Genomic DNA, 15,000 nt, shown 5'->3' on the forward strand with positions numbered 1-15,000 from the left:
GAATTGTGGATAATTCTGGTTTGTGTTTTCCGGATTTCAGATTCCGGTTTCTAGATGCTTCTAGTGCTGCCCATGGATTGCTACGAAATTAAATTGTTTGAACCTATCTCTCGATGATTATTTTGAAGAAAAGATAATAAACTCTCAATGACTGGTCCCAAAGGGAAACAGTTAATTTTGTTTCCCGAGAATCTCAACGTTTCCCCGAGGCGCAGCCGAGGGAAACATTGAGATTCGAGGGAAACAAAATTAACTGTTTCCCGAGGGACCAGACATTAAGTGATTTGTTATATTGCACAGAAAAAAGTTGAACGGCAACGGCAGTCGTCGGTCAACATTCGCGGGTAACAGTGCACTGTTACCCTCTGACGTCATAGATTTTGCAATATGCTTTTTTTGGCGGAAACAGTTTTACTGTTAGATGTCATGTGACCTCGAAGTAACTCATGAGAGCGCGCGCTGTTGGGAAAAAATTTCCAGCTATATAACAATGTTTTAAAACTTGTTTGATTTTTGGCACACTTGTAGACTCCGGTAACTCTTTGTTTCGAGTCACGGATTTTCGCGTGTCTGGCGGGAGGAAAAGGATGAATGAATTTCTAAGACATTAAGCATGATTGAAATCGAATGGAGCTTTTGGCTATTGTTTAAAATATTTCCATTATTTTAATGTAAAAAAGTGGCGCAGAGTTTAGCGGGCTTTTGTGAGCAAAACAAAAGAGAAAACAATTTTACTTTAATTTGAAACACGCGATAGGGAAAACATCGTAAGAAACACTTTTTGATCACCTCTGTACCTCTTTGAGGCATTTGTCAAACCCTGTGTTTTTTCCATATCGTAACAATTGTTTCATGGAGTAAGTTTGAATATCTGATCCCTCCCGACCCATAAAATACATTATTGACCCCTACGCTGCCCTACTAAATGAAGTTTTTGTCATTACGTCAGCCTGTATTTTTCATGTGGCGCGGCTGAAGCGGAAAAGATTTCGATTTCTTTCGTTCATTTCAGAATGTAAGACGAAAATTGGAAAATGGTTGCTTTATTGTGCTTCGAGGTAACTAATTAGCTATTTAACATGACTAAACAATCATTTTTTTCAGGTCTTTGGTTGTTTCAGCCCGTATATATAGCCGGCTGGCGAAACGATATGTCCACCACAGTTCGTGTTTTAAATTTTTCCAATATTCAAACTTATTTTCTCCTGGAGAATCTTAGTGCGCCAAAATTATCCTTATTTAAATATTGTCGAAAAGAAGCCGTCTTTGTCGTTATAAAGGCGTCGAGTTTGATATCGCCCGTCTTCGTCAATTGTTATTTTTATTCTTGTATCATGCAAATTAATATATAAGCGAGAACGTAAGCTTATGTAGCACTCTCGTGAACCACTTGCCGTGAAACTTGCCTTTGGTGCTTTAAAGAGTTTTAGGCGTGCTAATGGCGTTATGATTTAATTCACGTCTTACTACGAGGATAATTTTTTCGCCTATCGACGTACAATTCTTTCTAAACCACTTGATCGAGGTAAGATGGGACAGTTTTTTCTTTATTTTTATTAACTTGTTTCGTTACATGTTATGAGCTGAGATTTACAGCCATATAAATGGATACGCCATAGTTTTCGGAAAAAAACTCTTCTCCGACGACTTTGTCTCACATATGCTCTTCATGGTTTACTACGTCGTATATATTTTGAAAAGTTCAATTGACCAAGATGTCGACGAATTGGAAGACAAATGTATCTTTGGTTGGCGGTTTTGAAGCTGTGAGTGGCTTGAAATTAAGTATATAAATAGACATGTTTTTCCCATGAAGCATATAAGTTCTAATTATTTTAGTGTATTGGCACGATCTCTCATAAACTTGTTGGAATATGTTGTACAACTTACAGTATTATGACACCTGGTAAGGTTATTAATTATATTGAAATTATATTAAAAATATTTGAATTAAATTTTGTCCTTAAATACATAAAATTTGAAAATTTTAAAAGGATTATAACACCATTCTTATGAAACTGTTTAAAAATATGTTGAGATTTTAATTTGCAAAAAACGAGAATACTTCGTAGATTCCCTTTGAAGTGGAAACACTTGTTTAAAATTGTTGTTTATGCTGTACATAGATTTTTGTTCAATCTTCTCGCTTTCATACCATTTATGTTTTATTAGGGAGCTTAAGCACGTCCGTTTTTGAGATGCGGACGGCAACCGGAAGTGAGCTGTTTTCGCTTTTAACTTGTCTTCACTCAACCACATTCACATTGCTAGAAAGTATCTTTTTGCCATTAGAGATGATTAGAATCAAAATCTGGGAAATGAAATGTTCTCTTTCGGTTGCCGTCCGCGTCTCAAAAACGCGCATTCTTAAACTCCCTATTATTTAGTTGTATATCATGTAATTAATTTTACTTTCTTTCATTTCCATAATGTGTAAGATGTACTCTGCTTATTTTTTAGCCAATTTTTGTTAACTCAAATACTTTTACTTCTCAACTAACTCAACACATTAGCTGCACAATTTTGCTAGGAGCCTAACAATCTCCAATTGATTTGAGTATAAATAAAGTTATGTGTGTATGTTTTTCATTCTGAAAGTATGCTATTAATTATTAATTCTACTTCAATACCTGTTGTTTTAAAATTCATGCTTGGTTGATTGCATCTATGAATAATATTATAATGAAACTTGTGTCTTCGGTGTGTCAGCCTCACCAGACATTTAGCATTGGTTGTTTTATTGGTTTGTATCACTTTCACCAAATAGCAATCTTACTGGATGTATGGTTTTGCACAATTTTACCAAAATGTTCACAAAGTGATGTATTGTCAAGAAGTACACGAGATTACACAATCACAGTGTGCATTAAGTGTAATATCTAATGCAGACAGGTAAATGATGTAGAATTTATTGTAATTAGTTATTAGATATAATTAATGGACCTGTATTTAAGCAATAGAACTTTTTCCTCTGAATTTTGCACTTTTCTTGTTTCTTTTCCAAAATCTTAAAGTGTCCCTTAACTTAAATATTTTTTGTTATTAAATCTCCCCATCAAAAGCAAACATTATATCACTATTGTTACCCAGAATTTTGCTTTTTCTGTAAGCCACATAAGTTTGGTAAAACTAGCAGTAATTTGGACCCACGACCATGATGTAAGAGCCATGGGTCTATTCTTAATTTTATGTCACAAAGTGTTAGTTACAATGTAAAATTTGTATGAAAACAGGAATAGTTTGTGACATAAAATCAGGAATAGACCATGATGCCAACTCACATTGTGGTTATAGGTCCAAATCATTGCTTGTTTTGATAACTTTGCATGTCTTGCCCAGCAGGTAAAAAGCAAAAGTTTGAGGTAAGAATGGTAAAATATGTTTGCTTTTGGTGGGGAGATTAATTGATATTCAAGATGAAATTTTATTTGAGTTAAGTGTACTTTAAATAAACGGGTTGATTACAGGTCTAGCGCTTGAAGGAAAAAAGATGATGCACCTCAGTCTATTATATAGGATCCCATCTAAATCTGTGTCTGTGTGGGATCATTTAAGTTTCAGGCTAAGGAAACTATTAACTAGTAAAATTCCACCTGTCACTTCTACATGAATTGCTTGATTAAACTAACTAACCCTAATCCATAAGTATTGGACCCAAAAGGCTGAAACCTTTTAGAGTAAACAGCAATTCCAAAAACACAAACAATCTGTTAGCCTTTTTTGCTGCTTGTATAAATCTTCAACAAAAAGTTTTTTTCTTACATTTATAGACATTCTGGTAAAATTAAGACAAAAAGATGTATATTATTAATACCAAGTGTTGACTGATGCATGTCAAACTTGCACCACATGAGGTCAGGTGAAATGGCCTTTCCAACAAAGCTAATGCAATGCCTTGAGGCACAAGATGCCATTATTTTTTTCAGGAATTTGCAGATCTTGCACTTTTGTAAGAAATTACTGCAGACGATTTACAGGATTTCTTTGCAGTACCGGTAAAAACAGGATACATGTTATGTAACCAATGATGGAAGTTAAAGTCATTAAATTTTTGCACTCAACCATGTAAATGCTATATATGCAAATGCCTTCTGTTGGTATATAAATTTCATCTATTTTTAGCTCAGGTGTACCAACTCATCCATTAACCTTGTTATTTAATTTCTTCTTTATTTATACAATAACATGTAGTTTGTTTATCAAGTAATTTGATAGCTACATGTAGTTTTGTCACTGTAATGGCTTTGTTACAAGTTAACTTACTGTAATTCTGTCAGGAGCATTACAAGCCTTTGTTTCCCAATATAATTATCACCACCTTTGCCTTTGAAAGTAGCAGACAAAGTGGAGTATAGATTGACGTCAATCAAAAAAGCCGGTTAAAATATTTTGCATACTGGTATATATTCTTGTTTTACTAACCAGTTTTTACCAGTAATTGGCAAGCAACTATTGACAGGAGATACAACTTTATAGACTTTAGTTTCCAATCTGGCTTAACTCAAAGTATCTGTTTTTATAAAATCCCTTAATTTTACATTACTTTTGGAGCAATTTTGCAAGACCATTGATGCATGTAAGTTTCAAATATTATTGCTGACTCTTGAGTTAGAGTTTAAAGTCTTGAACAAGTTTGCCAGGTACAGTGTATAATGAATGACAAAGAACTGCTATAATGTTGGAAGGTAGCAGACAAAGCGGATTTTTGATTGACATAAATGGGACTAGCTTCAAAGTGTTTGTAATGTGCAATTATAATAATGTGTCTACACTATGCAGTTATAAGTCATAATTATTATTATTATTTGTGTTGTTGATCAATGTGTGATTAGTGGTTCTTGTAAAATGTCCAGAAAATCCTTGCTAACCATAGAAACTCAGTAGCAAGTTAGTGGTTAGTGTATCCAGATAGGGTCATGGGTTCAAATCCCATCTGGGACTTGAGTGGTTTCTGAGTCCCATTCAGTTGTTAACACATTCTCTTTTTTGTTAATATTATTGTCAACAAAATTTTAATGCAAGAAAAGAAGTACATAAACTTTACTATTTTATTTGCCAGGAGAAAATAACAAATTATTTCAGAAAAGAGTGATTGGATTCTAAGATGCATACATAATTAATTCAAATTATTTAAAGATGTATCCAAGATCTGTCACTGATATGCTATCAATAAGTTAGGCCTAAAGCAACTTAATTAAAATAACTCTCATGTAACACACCCAGAATTTTGATGTAAGCATTGTAGCACTGTAGTTCTTTCACAATGTTTGCAAAGCGTTAACTTTTATGAGATCAAAACATACCTTTTCACATCCAATTTTTATTCCTGAACATACTTTATGGTTATTTATGTTTGTTGCTTAATTATTTCATCTTTCAGATTTGCTCGGAGAAGCCTGCAACCATTTTAAAATCTCTTTTTCCATAGCATGTTACCAGCTATTTTCACCACGGCCATGCCAGAAAGAGCCACAGTAACGCCAAGTTGCAAGGTGGCTGGCTCACAGTCATCAAGATTTTGCAAATCAAAAACCAGCGTTAAAAGATTTTATTGCAAGATTTGTCTCCTTGAGTATTCAGTCAAGAAAGGACAAATGCTGGAGAGCTGTGCTTGTATCTTTTGCAAGGAGGTTTGTGCAAATAACTACTGCTTGCTTAGAATGGGAACTGGCTGTTAGGTGTTAAATAACATATACAATATTTGCGTCAGATCTGTATGACATCTACAAACTCTCGGCAAAATGCCTTATTAAACGTCAGCATTTAAGTGCTAATTGGAGCAGTAATGATGATAGTATTACGATGGGAAAACCTTTCACTGTCTTTGCTTGTCACTTGTCACACAATATCACTCGGAAATCACAGACAGGGAACAAAGTTCCAAACCTGCAACAACAATGACTGACTAGAGAGCTGCTTGTGTACCTATCTGAAGAGAGTTTAGAAGTTTTCAAAAGTAACTATCTTTTGGCACATTTGGGTTTGTTTTGCTAATAAAACATACAACAAGAATTTTGTCGTCAGCATTTCCCCATTCAGGGTTGACCGAAGTTCAAAATACATGTAAGGTCAGCTTACTAAAATAAATAGGTGCTTTATAATAAGTTTATGTTTCTTCCAATTTCCATTTCTCCACTTGTGACAAGTTTGTATAAAATCACCTGAATATTGGTTGATTATTAAGGCATTCTTAATTACATTTATTGATGAAAGTCAAGTAGATTATTGCACGATTGATAAAACAACATGAATAATAATTATATAATATAATATTTTTTTATGTAATATATATATATAATATTTATATAATTGCACTGAAACGTTCCATGACCTCATCAATTTTGAAAAAAATACTTAAGGAGGCTCGAACCAGTTTCAACGCTTCCAAGTGATGCTCTTATTAGAAGGATCGGAACCACAACGTCGTATCATGTATTGGCAATATTGTGGTACCAAGTGAAACATGAGTTATTGCTGAACAAAATACAGTCATTATTGTGACATAATATGTCACTGTGGCAATGGGCAAGTGCTGTAAAAACACCCTTTATTTTATCTTTAGTTGCTGATATCTCAAAAACGAACTCGGTGACCCCCATTTTTTATTTCTTAAAAGTAATCAGAAGGGCATGATGAAACTTTCTGCAAAGTTTTAAAAAAATTCTGTCTACTGGATTCAGAGCCACCTTAATTTTCTGATTTTTTTAAGGTAGCTCTGAATCCTCTGTGGGAGGTGCAGTGGCCTCATGGTTAGTGCGCTCAACTCCAGAGCCAGTGGTCCCGGTTCGGGCCCTGGCCGGAGATGCTGTCTTGTGTTCTTGGGCAAGACACTTTACTCTCACGGTGCCTCTGTGCACCCAGGTGTATAAATGGGTACTGGCGAATTTAATGCTGGGGGTAACACTGTGGTGGACTGGCATCCCATCCAGGGGGAAGTAGAAATACTCCTAGTTGCTTCACGAATGCTACTGAAACCTGGGATAAGCTCTGGCCTGATGGGCCACTTGGCTCGTATCTGTATCCTTTTTTTTTAATGTGGCCTTCTAATCACTTTTCGGCAATAAAAAAGGGGCGTCACTGAGTTCATTTTTGAGATATGAGCAACGAAATCCAAAATATACGATGCTTTTTTCTGGGCTTCCCCATTGCCAAGGTAACATATGATCACATCTTGTTTGGAAATAATGGGTGTTTTATATGGTACCATAACATTGCTGTTACGTGATACAGTGTGGTAGCATTATTCAATCGAAACAGAGAGTCTTCTAAGTGGTGGCACCCTTTCGAGTCTCCGTAAGAAGGCTTTCTAGAGATTTAGGGCTGGGCACAAGCTGGGCACTAGTATGGCATGTAAAGCCGAAATCAAGTGTCTTTTCTGATTCTTGTGACATCTGTTTGACCAAATCCGTAAAATTAACTGCTAATTTTGTCGCGTTCTTTTCTGTATATTGGGTTGTTCCAGAAAAAATCCACACCCCCCCCCGACGGATGGGATTCTGGAAATTCTCGTGGGAGGGGGGGTCAAGAACCCTGGAAATCCAGGCGGGAGGGGGGGGGTTGAACTCGAAAAAGTCTTCTGCAGGGGTCATCTGAACCGATAGTTCACGGGATTCGAACGTTTAGTTCGGTGACAGTTAAGCGCTCTCAGACCCTGAAAATAGTAGAAATATTTTGTTCACATATTTCTCACCTGACAAATGATAATCTAAGTTCCTTCGCAGGTCCTTTTATAGCAGAAAACGCGAACAACATACTAAAGAAAGAGCCTTCGCAACAATATTGCAACGAAGAGTTTGAAACGCCTGACACATTTTTACTCGTACCCAGACCCAGCGCGCCACTGTTGTTTCGTGTAATGATACAAAGAAAGAACAAAGAAAGCGCAAAGAGCAAAGAAAGAACAAGGGCAATTGATTTTTATGAGCTAAGAGTGTATAAACACTCGTTCGCGTTTTAGCATTTTTGCTCCTTTCTTTTCTTAGTTCCACACAACAGAATTTTTATAATTTAGCTGAAGCTTTAAAAATTAAAAAAGAACATCTTCTATACGTGATTGTGCGTATTTTCTATTAAAAATAAATTAAATTTAAGTCTAATATTTTTTCCCGGAAATCCAGGCAGGAGGGGGGGGGTCTTTTGTCTTGGAAATCCAGACAGGAGGGGGGGTCTTGGCCTTCAGGAAATCCAGGTGAAAGGGGGGGTTAAAAAATGACCCCATTCGTCGGGAGGGTGTGGATTTTTTCTGGAATAACCCATTTTTGATAACAAATCTGAACAACCTTGACTATTTACCACAAGTTTCGAAATGCCACTCACAGGCAATGTTATTTCCATAATGTGACAAAGAATAAAAAAAATTCACCAAAGGAAAGTATAACTATTAAAAAAATTAGGCCAAAAATAGAAATAAATCTGCCTGTCATAAGATGTGATGTTGTCATGGTAACGACCATACTAGTATTAGTCTCTACAGGAAAAACGTTGAGAGAAATTAATTAGGTTTCCTTTTGTAACTGATGTGCCCTGTAGTGAGGGTATTCACAAAATAATACTCGAGGGAGCCACCTGAAGTAGATGTATCTCTCGAACAACAGAAACCTTTGAATTAAAAGGTCATTCGACATCATTTTTGAAAGGTCTTTCAAATAAGCAAAAAAGTTAATATTACTCGAGACAGAAACCATAACGTGATCTTTTTTAATTTGCAGTGCGTACAGCAGTATGTGTCACACTCAATCAATAACGGCAGTGTCCTCGGAATGTCATGTCCAGATGCACTGTGTCCAAAAAATGGCCAGCTTTTAAAGGATGAGGTAGAGACCTAATGTTAAATAAGATAATATTGATGATCAAAATAATCACTTTGCTATATTGAAGCCCCATCTAAATAAATTATTATTATAGCTGAGCACATGTTGGTTTTCAATGAGAAAGGCAACCCAGAGCAGGTAGAGAAAAATCCTCACCTAGGAGAGCTGTAGAGATTAGCAACAATTTGAACTGAATTACTATGATATCAAGTCTTGAGCGATTCAACCTAGGATGCAAACTTATCTATTGGTGTAAGGCAAGTGCTCTCACTAAATATCTATAACCGTAGATAGCTGGGATATCACTAATTAAGGATCTAAATTCATAATTTTGACAAATTATAATTTGTCAGTGAGTGAGAAGAGAATGTCTCATTTTGTATGAATTTCTTGTGTTCTATCTCAGATTTCTTTGCTGGTCAGTGACCAAATGTTTCAGAAGTATATTACACTTGTCAAAAAGAAAGGTTTGCAAGATTCTCTTTTGTGGTGAAAAATGATTATTTATTTGCACAGCTTTTTCTCTATACATTTTACCAGGTAAACATTACTTGAAATTTCTTGCAACAACACCCTTGCTCTTAGCTAATCATTTAAGGTGGCTTACTACAGTTTTCCGAAGAAAAAGTTCAAGGTTTTGGAATCTGTGAAATTAAAGCAACAGGATGTCTCTTCTGAAGTGTTAGTCACTGCAATTGATGTAAAATGTAATTTTACCAAACAAATATATATGCAAATCAGGGGAAAATGCTAAACGTAGTGACCGAGCTCCTGGAGGGGGTACTGGAAACTAGACACTTCAAAGGCTTTTTTCTCGAAAACCAGCCATACAACCTCACCTCAAAATTTCAGGATTTCTGAAAGCGAGAAAAAGTAATTATTTAGAGAAATAAACAGTTAAATCTGCCAGACAGGTTTTTCACAAATGACAAAAACTTTGATTTTCGTCTATTTTAATAATAACTGAAAAACTGTCTGATAGAACTTTTTGAAAAAATGTTGATGGTTTTATCTACATGTTGTTTACTAATTTGCAAAATTTTAACCCTGGTTGTATGGCTACAATCTTGGACAAAATAAAATGGAACAGAAATGCCCCCTCTCCCCCAAATCAAGGATGAAGGTGCGTGAAGGCCAAAACGCGCCATTTTCCCATCACTGATTTTGGGGGGAGGGGTGGTCTCAATGTTCCATTTAATTTGTCCAAGATTGTCTGTAGAGGCTATGACGTCACAAATTCAAGATTTGGGCAATTAAGAGGTCATATGTCAACACATTAATCATCCGAAACCACTGGCCTCTGACGCAGTCACGCTCGTCGCTAGTGTTGCTATGTTGAGATACTACATGGAAGATATTTTAAGAGAAGCGGAGCGTATAAAAAACCCAAACCTAAAATGAAAATTTGCCAGTACGATCAAGAATAAGGGTATAACTCTACGTAGAATTGACGAAAAAATTGCCACCGAGAGAAAGAATACCCGAGGAAACAAAAGTATGAGTTAGAGTTCTCAAGCCCACTACTGATCTTACTCTGGAAGCATTTCTGGGGAGTTGATCGATAAAACTATAGGGTCTATGTAGGGCCGCATCGCAGAGATTAAACGAAGCAATGGCAAAAGACTCAAGCATTAAAGTAGCGCTTTTGAAGCTTTGTACAGCACTTGAATGGTTTTACATGACATTAAAACGTTTAAGGCACGATTCACAAGACTTTTTATACGATTAACGTCTCTTTTGAGATGCTTTTCAACGGTTAACCCTTTAAGAGGAAATGTCCACTAAAACCGAGCGAAAATAAAAAAGGTTGGCACATGATGAAAAAAACAAATTCTTCATATTTCATACAAAGATAGCCTATCATACCGTAAGAAACGTGATGGGATTTTTTTCTTGAAAGATTTATTTTAATTCCCGACAAGGACGAAATTCTGTTCGGCCCCCACGATCAGAGAAAACGCCGCCATTTTAGCGTAAGATGCTAAATTCAAATCAATCCCCATTTTCAGTTCGCATCGCTTTTAACCTCACATTTGTGCCCAGAAACTTCTTTAATACGTGTCAACGAGTAATTCGAGCCTAAACATTCACTTCTGTGTCGAAACAGAAATTCAGGGAAAGCCGTGAAAAATTAGCAAAATTTTGCGTGGTCGAAATTCCCGGCTCGGTGCATTTTTTCAGAAGGAGATATCCATTCCCGGTAAAATAGCAAATCGCCCGAAATTTTTAGATTTAGTTAGTAGAAACGTTGGCCTTAATCCGGATATAAAAATTAGCGCCGGGCTTTTTATCAGCGCCGACTATCAACACCCTCAAAATCGGCAAAGTCACAGCATCAATCCGTCAACTTGTGTAAATGGTGTCACGGAAATCAAGCCCTGACTTCTGCCACTTCTTTTTAGTTGGTCATGATATCTTTCGTTTCTTAATTACTGGCGTATTATGAATGCGATTGCAAGATTTAAAGGGCTTTTTGCACTTGAACTAACATGTAGAAAACATATTTGCGTGTATATTTAATTTAAAGTGAGGAATGAAGAGCGACTTATCATTATCAATTTCACAGTAATCCTGCGCTTGTTTTTCATATTTATTTGGAAGCATCAAGCCTAAAAAATAAATTATGTGCGAAATGAAGGAAACAAACTTTACGTTGTCGTTGTGGTAAAATAAATTCTGATTTCAACCTGTTAAGGTTGAAATCAGAATTTATTAAAAACCTTAAGGATGTCACGCAACGATTTGGACGTAATAAACCCCAGTCAGGCTCTCCTAATGGAGACAAAAAATTGAGCCCTACTATTTTAAACTGTATTCCTAACTGTTTCGCGAGATAAGTGAGTTCTGAATACACGAAAGTAGCATATCGGGTCCCTTCAGTAAAACGCTGCGCACGTACTAGATATTCGATTAAGTTCAACTTTGAAAAAGAATAAAATCGTCAGCGCGTAAAGAACCGTGACAAACTGAGATGCAATAACGAGGACGAGAACGGCCAACGGGAAGTTTGGGGAAAAAGGTGTCAAAAAGTGCCACTAACTATATTGCACGCACAACATAAAACGTTCAAAGAGAGCAGTCATAAGACTGCGCAGAACAAAATGCTACCCCATTAATCCAGGCGATGTTACGGTTTTTGGAAATTTTAAGGATTTTAAACCCCACCAAATATGAAAGTCCAATGTCCCGTTTTTTAAACTCGTATACAGAACTGTGTATTGTGAAAACAATTAGCAAATGTTATCTTGAAATTCCTTATCATACATTGCATTGTGAAATAATACAGAATCACTGGCAGCAAAGAAACGAAAACTTGACCTGAACTTTGAAAAGAAAATGTCGAATTCTGGTTTGGATATAATTTACTTAATCCAATACATACTACTTTAATCATAGCTGCTTACAAGTACACTTATCACTGAGCGTTTTTAATTTTTCGATGTACGGTTTCCGGCGCCTAACCTTGATGTCGTCAACAGCGATACCAAAGTGACAACACATCTCTCTTAGGAGTGGGATTGAAAGGGTGTTTAGTTTCCCTGTAGAGGACAGTTCGCAAAAGTTGAAAGAGTCAAACACAATCGGGTGCCTTGGTGTGAGATCGTCAACCACTTGGGATATCATGGTATCAATGTCAGCCTCATATTTAGCAGTTTCCATCACCTCGATTTCAGCTTCTTCGTCAGGGAGAGTTTTCTTTGACGCAAGACGTGAAAAGAATCCTCCTATTTGATTGGCTGTCAGGAAGTCGTCACTGGAACATCCTGGTACCATTGATATCTTTTGCATGCATCATAGATCGAGCCACTGATGCAGGATCAGTTTTTTGCCCTGTCATCTCTCCGAGTTTGAACTTTTTGATAAGATATGACTGTTGTGCAACAGTGAACCTAGTACGTCGAGGTCCAGTTACCTTCAGCGCCCAGCCGATATCCAGATTTCGTGCACTGGCGTGTTTGGTAGGGACACTTAACGACGGGTACCATAGTGGCTCCTTGTCCTTACAGTTGTTCTGCATATTGGAGAGCAGCTTTTTCGTATAAGGTTTCATGCTCAAGGGTATATTGGTGCTTACCATAGTCCAAGTGACGAAGCACTGAGGAATGCCTAATGAACCTTTTCATACATCCGTCCTCCGGACAAGCAAAAAGGCTAGTCGAAGCATCTTCCCCTCCCGAGCCTGTGGATTCTTTCTCATCCCCTGAGAGCTTCGCGGAAGCAGTTCGCCCTTTTATCGATGAAAAATTACTTCGGTGTACTTGGGCTACCACAAGGGCCGGGAAAGCGCCTGAACCTTGTCCAGAAGACTGCTGTTGATACACGATCTTACCCGGACCGATTCCGTACGCCCTCCACACGCGAATCCCCTCAGCTGAATACTCTATGTTGGATAAAAGCCTTACACCATCTATCTTGAATGCTGGAGTTTCCACGCTTGTAAACGGTTCACAAAGCGTGACATTACGTGAAGGCACTCCACCGAAAGATACCATGGCTTTGAACATCTGTTCTGGTGTCTCGATGTCATTTCCTGAATTTAGGAAGACTCTCATGTGAGACTTGATGGTCGCTGCCTTGCGGTCACACGCACCCTTTCCTCCCTGTGGATCTGAAAAGTCAAGCCTCTTTTGGCCTAATTTGCTTGAGCTAATAACGACGTGCCCGCAGTGATAGCAGCCGGCATTTTCTTGCCGATAGTAGACGGTTGTCAAGCTTGGCATGATGGATTTCAGCTGCTGGATCATGTCTGCCATTACTGCGAGAACGGCATTTCTATCCTGACTGCAGGCCTTAAAAATATGGCAGAATGTCAGCATCTGTATTTCGCCATCTACTCTCGTAAACGCAACACTGATATGCCAAGGAATTCCTCGTTTTCCAAACTAGTCTGTCTGGCTCTCGCGGTACTTCCGTGGCAAATACTTCCTGGCCCAGTCCTGGATGACAAGGACAGAGGATTCGTTTAGTGATTCCAGGAAGTTAATCCTTGCTGAATCTTGGTGGATTGAGCGTTAAATATGTGCCTTCCACGATACTATTTGAGCTTTTGCCTGTTTTACTAAGAAACGCATTTCTTCACAATCGTCATCTGATAAATTGCTTTCATTTTTAACGAGTGTGTTGTCTATTTCATCATCCATTGTTGATGCTAACAACTCGCAGCGATCGCAACAGTCGTCATGACTGTGTTTGCAGTCATCATAAAAAGCAGGATCTTTGCAATCACTCAATGCAAACAACCTGCAACGATCTGCCACAGTTGAACCCTCACAAACATGCACCTGCAATTGAAAACAAGACTTCTCAGTTCTCTTACTGTTTAAGGATTACAACAGTGTCATGGACGTTGTCGTGGCAACATCACATCTAATGACAGGCAGATATACCCCTATTTTTCGTGTAAATTCCTTAATATTTATAGTTTTCTTCGGCGAATTTTCTTGTTCTTTGCCACATTATGGAAATGATATTGCCTGACATTTTGAAGCAGTAAAACGTCAAGGTCGCTGAGACGCTTTTGCCAATATTCTGTAATCTGTCTTTTCCTTTACTGTATTCAGACATATTTTAACAAATGTAGGGTAGTTGATAGGAACTGTATGTGGTTAGAACTGAGCCAATTTAAAACAAATTTTACCCAAGGGAATGCGAGAAAATTAGCAGTTAATTTTACAGATTTGGTCACGCTGCCGTCATAAAGATTGTAAGAACATACACGATTCATTATTTACGCGCCATACCAGTGCCCAGCCACCAAAAGCCACACACACTTTCCCAAGACATGGCCAAAGTATGCGCAGGAAACTCACAAAATTAGGATCTCTTGACCAAAAGTACAGACTTACCAAAGACATTTCTGCAAAACTGTGTGTGAGACTTTCTTTTGTTACGCTTGAAGGGGTTGCTATGCTAGTCTCACCAAGTAAGCTAACTGCAAGCCTCTCTCTGCAATCTCTACAAATACCTACAGATAAGACGACATATAATTATTCAGTGAGGCACGCACGATCCTATGTAGATCTGTTTTGTAAATTTTTACATCCACTATGAGAACGTTTGTCAGATTTCCAGCAGTGCACAAAATGGTTCCATAACATTGCAAACTCTGCCTCAGAAGTCATCTCCTGTTGATCGACCCCAGAGCATCTCATAACCACTCAGTGACAGCTCTAGACATAGCAATGAATTT

General features: G+C 37.5%; 2 protein-coding genes across 7 annotated transcripts in view; one reads left to right on the forward strand and one right to left on the reverse strand.

Annotated features, from left to right (window-relative positions):
- Nucleotides 1-933: 933 nt before the first annotated feature.
- The window catches only part of LOC137975607 (probable E3 ubiquitin-protein ligase RNF144A), a 24,206-nt gene continuing 10,139 nt past the window's right edge, over nt 934-15,000 (forward strand). The window contains exons 1-4 of one of the 6 annotated variants that reach the window (XM_068822729.1): nt 934-1,058; nt 5,381-5,630; nt 8,709-8,813; nt 9,217-9,277. In XM_068822729.1, coding sequence (XP_068678830.1) covers nt 5,430-5,630; nt 8,709-8,813; nt 9,217-9,277 — 367 coding nt within the window. In that variant the 5' untranslated portion in view covers nt 934-1,058; nt 5,381-5,429. Of the gene's footprint in view, nt 1,059-1,398; nt 1,526-2,702; nt 2,893-4,438; nt 4,577-5,380; nt 5,631-8,708; nt 8,814-9,216; nt 9,278-15,000 lie in introns of those variants that run through there. The other 5 variants (XM_068822730.1, XM_068822733.1, XM_068822728.1 and 2 more) reach the window with 5 other exon arrangements.
- Nucleotides 13,823-15,000, reverse strand: part of LOC137975346 (uncharacterized) — a 1,426-nt gene continuing 248 nt past the window's right edge. Inside the window, exons 2-3 of the mRNA XM_068822441.1 lie at nt 14,657-14,775; nt 13,823-14,092 (exon numbers count right to left, since the gene is read on the reverse strand). Of these exons, the coding sequence (XP_068678542.1) occupies nt 13,823-14,092; nt 14,657-14,775 (389 nt within the window). The remainder of the gene's footprint in view (nt 14,093-14,656; nt 14,776-15,000) is intronic.

The sequence above is a fragment of the Montipora foliosa genome, chromosome 11 (assembly GCF_036669935.1).
Source record: "Montipora foliosa isolate CH-2021 chromosome 11, ASM3666993v2, whole genome shotgun sequence".
Classification (NCBI taxonomy): domain Eukaryota; kingdom Metazoa; phylum Cnidaria; class Anthozoa; order Scleractinia; family Acroporidae; genus Montipora; species Montipora foliosa.